Raw genomic sequence first — 7,500 nt, forward strand, 5'->3', positions numbered from 1 at the left:
TTCAAGTGGATGGAAGGAGATATGGCAGCTAAAATTGTTTTAAACATGGCTCCAGTCTTACTTTACATTGCTTGTCAACCTAAACAAGTATTATAATGTCAGGTGGGTGTTAGTGAGTAGGCTACTAACAGCTACTTTACTGGATTTCATTGCTTGGCATACTTGGCTAATGTTAGCATGCTAACTAGCAAAGCAAAGCAAAGCTCTTTTTCCCTCTAATTCCAAACAGTAGCCTCATAACTATTAGGCTTTCCATTATCACAAACGGTTGCTGATTAAATCACATAGTTCCAAAACACCCTCTGCAACTCCTGCATCATGCAATGACTGGTTTAATGAGAACATAACAATTCTCCACCCAGCAGAGCAACACTGCTGTTGGCGCTTGCCCTCTCTGTCTCTGGAGTGAGTCTCCAAAATTCAAAACATATCGCACGCTGTCACTCGTCCCGCCCCCTTTCTCAGGACTGTCTGTTTATTGGTTCACAGACTTCCCAGAGACAGTTGAAAGCGATATTACTATTGGCTGAGGGGTGTTTTACAGTGAGGAGCGCTTTTCCCATGCTTTGTTGATTGCGACTTCATAAAAAAAACCTCCATATCGCAAAATTACGCATCGGAGAGCGCCATTTCGGCGCTCCTTCTTCACATTGCGCTCTAGGCGACCGCCTAGCCAGCCTATGCTAAAAACCGACCCTGACTGGAGCTGCTAGCTAGCTAGACAACAGCTAGCTGCTGTGTCCATTTTTGGATATTGATACATCTCATTCCACTGTGTGCAGCATGCAGCCTCTTGTAGGCATCTCAGCCATGTGGTAGGCTACAGCATCAGTCTGGACAAAAAAACAGACCTCTGAAAAATTCCCCATTCCCCACCCAGGTTTCCAAACCCTGGCTCCCTAAATCCCCCTTTAGCCCGTCTCAAACACACACCAAGGAACAGATTAGTCATCCTTCTCAAGCACTCGCTTGGATGGTGGTGCCCATCCCTCTCCGACAGCCATTCAACATTCCTTGCCCACTCTACTTTGGAGCTTTACCCCTCTTGAGTGGCTTTCCATGTAGCTGTGCTCTCAGAAAACCGGGAAAAAAAGGCGGGGGGAAAAAAAAACCTGCAGCGGAAATTTTCAGGGTCGACCCAGCAGGAGCATTGCTTGCCTCCTCCTCGCCTCGTGCGCTCCTGTTACCACGGTGACATCAGCATTCCTTTTCTTCCCCCTCCTGAAGCATGCTCGGAGTCGACTCTCCTCTCTCTCTCTCTCCGCCGCAGCGGGAAATACCTCGGGATTCCGGCCGCGCTCCCGGCCATTCCTGACGTTCCGATCTGTAAACAAAACATCTGGTCCTCGTTTCAACTCTTTTTTTTTTTTCTTTCTCCCCTCCTTCCCCTTCTCCTCCCTTCCCTCTCTCGCTTTTTTTTGCTTTGGGAATTCACAAGTATATTTAGAGGAATGTTTTCAGTCAATGTCATGGAAACTCCCATTATCCGCGCAGCGTCTGCGATGATCTCAAAACGCCGTCAGTTTGAATCGCATTGCATTACATAAATTACTTTTATGGAACACGAAAACACACACTCGCGCAGCAGGAGCCGATATAACGTTTTGTGTTTTCACAATTCACTCCCCTTTAAGGATGTGCCCAGAATTGTGATGGGCTGCAGTGAAGTCTCTGTATAATATGATGACATATTTGGCAGCCTTAGGGTTGGATGGGTTTTTATTACTTTACGCTTTTTTTCTTCTCCTGATTGAAGATTTTCATTCATCCGGGTCACGTTCGTCAAAGGTCTTAAATCTGTAAGCAGTGAGAGTTTCAACGTTTTCGGAGGTTTTTTTTATTTTATTTCACGCTGCCAAAACAAGTTCGGTTGCTTGGAAACTGACTCTTTTGACTACTTCTTGGTTCTGATTCTTGTAGCTTTAAAATGTGCACCGTTCCACCAGTGGGACACTGTAAATAGGCATGGAATTATTGCCACAGTACTACACCACTACAGTGTTACACAGAGCCTTTATGATTTGGTTATTACCATTTTGGTGACGGTTAATTTATAACAATGGCCATTTCTGTGGAACAATGGAACAACAATATTGACTTTTGACCTCTGATTCTTTGAAGTCTTTTGACTTTCTTCCTTGAGCCTGATTCTTTTAAGTCTTTTGACTTTCTTCCTTGAGCCTGATTCTTTAACTCCTTTGCGTTCTCCTTGGGTCTGATCCTTGATTCTGGGCAGCAGTGAGCCTGTTGCTGCTGCTGCTGTTGCTGCTGCTGCTGTTGCTGCTGCTGCTGTTGCCAGGCTGCAGAGTGAAGGCTCTCATGTTTTAAGGGGGAGCGGGCACTGGGCATGAATCATGGCGTTGCTGCCACCCCATCCAGAGCCCACCAGAGGAAACGCTTTGTTGCGCCCCAGACGCCTGGCACAGTGACATGCGCGCACACACACACGCATACACACACACACATACACACACACACACACACACACACACACACACACACACACACACACACACACACATGGGTCATTCCATGTCAATTCACATGATTCCCTAGAATCTCCCCAGGTGACCCTCTCCGATTTACCCGATATCTCACATACAGGTACCTTTTGATGTCAATTGAAAGAATACCAAGTATTAGCACCCTACGTCCAACGGTTGCGGAGATCAAGCCCTCCAAAGTTGGGGTGCCATGCCCACTTTTCAAGCCTGTGAATTGCATACAAAATTTACAAGCAGATTTAGACACCTCTGGTTTTAGTTTGAAGGAAGATACAGGCCTAAAAATCACCATGGCCCCTCAATATGACCCTGTCCACCAGATGATTTACAAATGGCAAGCCTTGATTATTTTTGGCTATATTATGCCTTAAAAACTGAATTTGTGAAACACGTGTTGAAGAGTCTTGCCATTTTGGGGCTCCATATCTTGGAAACTATGTATGCTTTGGGAGTTATAATTGATTTTCCATCATATTTGGGAACTGTACAGTGTATTTAGAAAAATGTAGAGCGCTCAGACTTTAAAAGATAAAATAGGAGGGACTCAAAAACAGCTTTGGGACAAAATGACCTTACGGTACCCTCTACTTCAGGCCTCAAATTAACCATGTGGGCACTTGATGAGTGGAACGCCCTTTTAACCCCATGTACAGTAGCACTGTATCAAACATTCAAGCTTGGAAAAACGTTGTTTTTCAAAGTTCTTCATATTAATCTTGGCCTTCAAAGTATATGTTTTTCTCTATATCTTATCACAGTGTCTGTTTTGTCTGCTGCCATCTGCTGGTCTAAAAAAGTAACAACAGCGTAATGTAAGAAAACAAAAGGGGCTGGAAAATCTTGCCCGTAATTTACCAATAAAGCACTGTAATTATTATACAGTATATTGCTATGTACTAATTCTGATTTTAACAAGCATGATGAATAGTAATAGTTTAAATAATTTCCTAAGTGTGACTGCTTAATGCTCAATCATGATGCCAGTCCCAAGATGGCCTCACCCTGCACTACATTTCTACCAGACATGGGGGTGGGGGCGTCCTGTCAGAAATGTAATCATAATTGAGCATTCTGCATAATGCTTGTTAAAATCATAATTAATATATAGCAATATACTGTAGAATTTAAGGGCTTTATTGGTAGCCTAGCGAGCTCAACCCCTAGGGGCGTCTAGATTTCTAGGCTACTTTATTGGTAAATTATGGGCAAGATGTTCCAGCCCCTTTTGTTTTCTTACATTACACTGTTGTTGCGTTTTTTTGACCAGCAGATGGCAGCAGACAAAACGGACACTGTGATAAGACGTAGACACAAACATAAATTTTGAAGGCCAAGATTAATATGAAGAACTTTGAAAAACAAAGTTTTCCCAAGCTTGAATGTTTGATACAGTGCTACTGTACATGGGGTTAAATGGGCGTTCCACTCGTCAAGTGCCCACATGGTTAATTTGAGGCCTGAAGTAGAGGGTACCGTAAGGACATTTAGTCCAAAAGCTGTTTTTGAGTCCCTCCTATTCCATCATTAAAAGGCAGAGTGCCCTACTTTTTTTGGAATACACTGTACAGTTCCCAAATATGATGGAAAATCAATTATAACTCCCAAAGCATACATAGTTTTCGAAGACATGGAACCCCAAAATGGCAAGACTCTTCATCACGCTTTTCACAAATTCAGTTTTTAAGACTTAATATAGCCAAAAATAATCAAGGCATGTTATTCGTAAGTACATTATCTGGCAGACAGGGTCATATTGAGGGGTCATGGTGATTTTTAGGCCTGTATCTTCCTTCAAACTAAAACCAGAGGTGTCAAAATCTGCTTGTAAATTTTGTATGCAATTCACAGGCTTGAAAGGTGGGCATGGCACCCCAACTTTGGAGGGCTTCATCTTTGCAACCGTTAGACGTAGGGTGCTAATACTTGGTATTCTTTCAATTGACATCAAAAGGTACCTGTATGTGAGATATCGGGTAAATCGGAGAGGGTCATGTGGGGAAGGCGTGTGAATTGACATGGAATGACCCACACACACACACACACACACCCTCTCTCTCTCTCCCTCTCTCTCTCTCTCCATGTCTCTCTCTCTCTCTCTCTCTCTCTCTCTCTCTCTCTCTCTCTCTCTCTCTCTCTCTCTCTCTCTCTCTCTCTCTCTCTCTCTCTCTCTCTCTCTATGCACACTCCACCGGCTTGTGTGAGCCTTTTGCGACCAGAGCTCTTGCCAGCCTGCATGTTAATCAGCTGCACAGAGGAGAGCACTCACAGAAAACAGAAAGGCCTGGAATATATTCTGGCCTTGGAATATATTCTGCTTTTGGAATATATTCTGCTTTTGGGATATATTCTGCTTTTGGAATATATTCTGCTTTTGGAATATATTCAGCTTTTGGGATATATTCTGGCTCTCAATCTTGTTTTCCTTGTTTTGCAGCAGCAGATCCTCCTCTTGCTGCCAGGACGAGGATGACAGACAGACAGACAGACAGACAGAGATGGAGGACTGAGGAAGGGAAGGGACAGTATAGAAAAAAACAATTTCTTGTGTCTGCTATTTTCTGTGGAATTGCCGCAACACTTTATCTTTCTCCTCGTGCTGTTTTTGCATTGTGTTGCATCTGTCCATGGCTGATGGGATGCATAGCTTTGTGTATGCTCAGCGCAGCTATTTTGAGATCAGGAAATAACAAGGAAAGAAAGCAGGAAAGCGAGATAGGGAAAAGACAAGGGGAAGTGTATAAATTAAAGATACAGGGACAAAGCAAGGGACATATTTCTGCCGCCAGTTTTGTGCGTGAGGTAAACCAGTGGCGGCGTCTAAACAGGCCACTGCACTCACTGCAAGTCCTAATTGGCGATGGTGTTGTGAAAACTAAATGCTGATTTTTCTCTAGTGGGCTGTCCTGATTTTCCCTCACACGCATGGTGGTGGTATTACAAATAAGTGTTTAAGCAGGGGGTTGCTGAAGCTCTGATATGGAGTGCTAAACTAAAAGAACAAGAGGGAGGGAGGGGGAGAGAGAGAGAGAGAGAGAGAGAGAGAGAGAGAGAGAGAGAGAGAGAGAGAGAGAGAGAGAGAGAGAGAGAGAGAGAGAGAGAGAGAGAGAGAGAGAGAGAGAGAGAGAGAGAGAGAGAGAGAGAGAGAGAGAGAGAGAGAGTCAGGTGAAAAGAAGGATGCGTAGAGACAGAGGGAGAGAGGGTGAGAAAGTGGAGAGTGAAAGAGGGGGGATCAAGAAAGCAGGAGCTAGACGAAGAGAAGGATGCGGAGAATATGATGTAGAGATGGGGTAGCATCGAGTGATGAAGGGGGGAGGAAGAGAGAAGGAGGGAGAGAGAGGGAGAGAGGGAGAGAGGGAGAGAGATGGGGAGGGAGAGAGAGAAGGAGATGGGGGAGGGAGAGAGAGAAGGAGGGAGATGTGCAGGGAGAGGGAGGGAGAGAGAGAAGGAGGGAGATGGGGAGGGAGAGAGAGAAGGAGGGAGATGGGGAGGGAGAGAGAGAAGGAGGGAGATGGGGAGGGAGAGGGAGGGAGAGAGGGAGAGAGAGAAGGAGTGAGGGAGGGAGAGAGGAGGGAGATGGGGAGGGAGAGGGAGAAGGAGGGAGATGGGGAGGGAGAGAGAGAAGGAGGGAGATGGGGAGGGAGAGAGAGAAGGAGGAGGGAGATGGGGAGGGAGAGAGAGAAGGAGGAGGGAGGGAGAGAGAGGAGGGAGATGGGGAGGGAGAGAGAGAAGGAGTGAGGGAGGGAGAGAGAGGAGGGAGATGGGTAGGGAGAGAGAGAAGGAGGGAGATGGGGAGGGAGAGAGAGAAGGAGGAGGGAGATGGGGAGGGAGAGAGAGAAGGAGGAGGGAGATGGGGAGGGAGAGAGAGAAGGAGGAGGGAGGGAGAGAGAGAAGGAGGAGGGAGATGGGGAGGGAGAGAGAGAAGGAGTGAGGGAGGGAGAGAGAGGAGGGAGATGGGTAGGGAGAGAGAGAAGGAGGGAGATGGGGAGGGAGATAGAAGGAGGGAGGGAGGGAGGGAGGGAGGAAGAGAGAGAGGGAGGAAGGGAAGGAGTGAGTGAGTGAGGGAGGGAGAGAGTGCTCTGTGATGACTCACTGCAGCATCTGCCGAGCTTTAGGCAGTCTTCTACTAGCAAAATGGAGAGATCTCTCTCTCTCTCCCTCCCCCCCCCTCTCTCTCTCTGTCTCGTTCTGTCTTTCTTTTTGTTCTACTCTGCTGATACCTCTCTGTGCACCCGTGTGCCATTTCAGTGCTTTTTCCTTTTCATTCTCTGCTTCAACATTCTGTTAGTCATTTGTTTCTGGAAACTTTCTTTTCCTTGGCAAGTTAAGCTGCTCGCTACCCTTTTGCGTAGGTGTCTTGTGTGCAATGGTTGCGTACTGCAGTTGGTGGTGCGTACCTGACAAATGGAAACGATGCATAGTAATATGCACCAGCATAATATCATGGCTGTCTTTCTGCTCTGAAATGGTTATAGTGAACACGCACTGAAGACCTCACTCAATTGCTCAGATAGTCTACTGCGTCATCGCTAATAACTTTTAAATAAAAAAAATCACAACAGTGATTTGCCACAATGTTGCATAAGGCATTTCAGAGTGTGGTGTTTGATTTTGTAAGCTGTATTTGATGTGTATATGGAGTCCCTTGTTCTCTGTGGTAATGACAATGTCTCTCTCTCTATTTCTCTCTTTCTCTCATTTAGGCTTTGGACCAGGATCGCACGTCACTGCAAAAGGTTAAGAAGTCTGTGAAGGCCATCTACAGCTCTGGCCAAGGTAAGAACCACAGCACCCGACTAGCAAGAGAAGAGAAGTAGAGTAGAATAGAATAGAGAGAGTAGAGTAGAGAGTAGAGAGCTTTATTGTCACTATATAAATACAGTGAGATTATGTTTGGAAGCACCCCACAGATGCCCACAAAATTAAAGATATAATATTAACAGTATAACTAATGTGATGAGAAAAAAAATATTCACATGTCCACACACACACAGGAGAG

At 45.5% G+C, this 7,500-nt stretch overlaps 1 protein-coding gene across 2 annotated transcripts in view; it reads left to right on the forward strand.

Annotated features, from left to right (window-relative positions):
• Positions 1-7,500, forward strand: part of asap1b (ArfGAP with SH3 domain, ankyrin repeat and PH domain 1b) — a 152,853-nt gene that overhangs the window by 49,965 nt on the left and 95,388 nt on the right. For both annotated transcript variants that reach the window (XM_063207052.1, XM_063207051.1), the window contains exon 4: positions 7,205-7,277. In XM_063207052.1, the coding sequence (XP_063063122.1) occupies positions 7,205-7,277 (73 nt within the window). The remainder of the gene's footprint in view (positions 1-7,204; positions 7,278-7,500) is intronic.

Source organism: Engraulis encrasicolus, chromosome 9 (assembly GCF_034702125.1).
Source record: "Engraulis encrasicolus isolate BLACKSEA-1 chromosome 9, IST_EnEncr_1.0, whole genome shotgun sequence".
Classification (NCBI taxonomy): domain Eukaryota; kingdom Metazoa; phylum Chordata; class Actinopteri; order Clupeiformes; family Engraulidae; genus Engraulis; species Engraulis encrasicolus.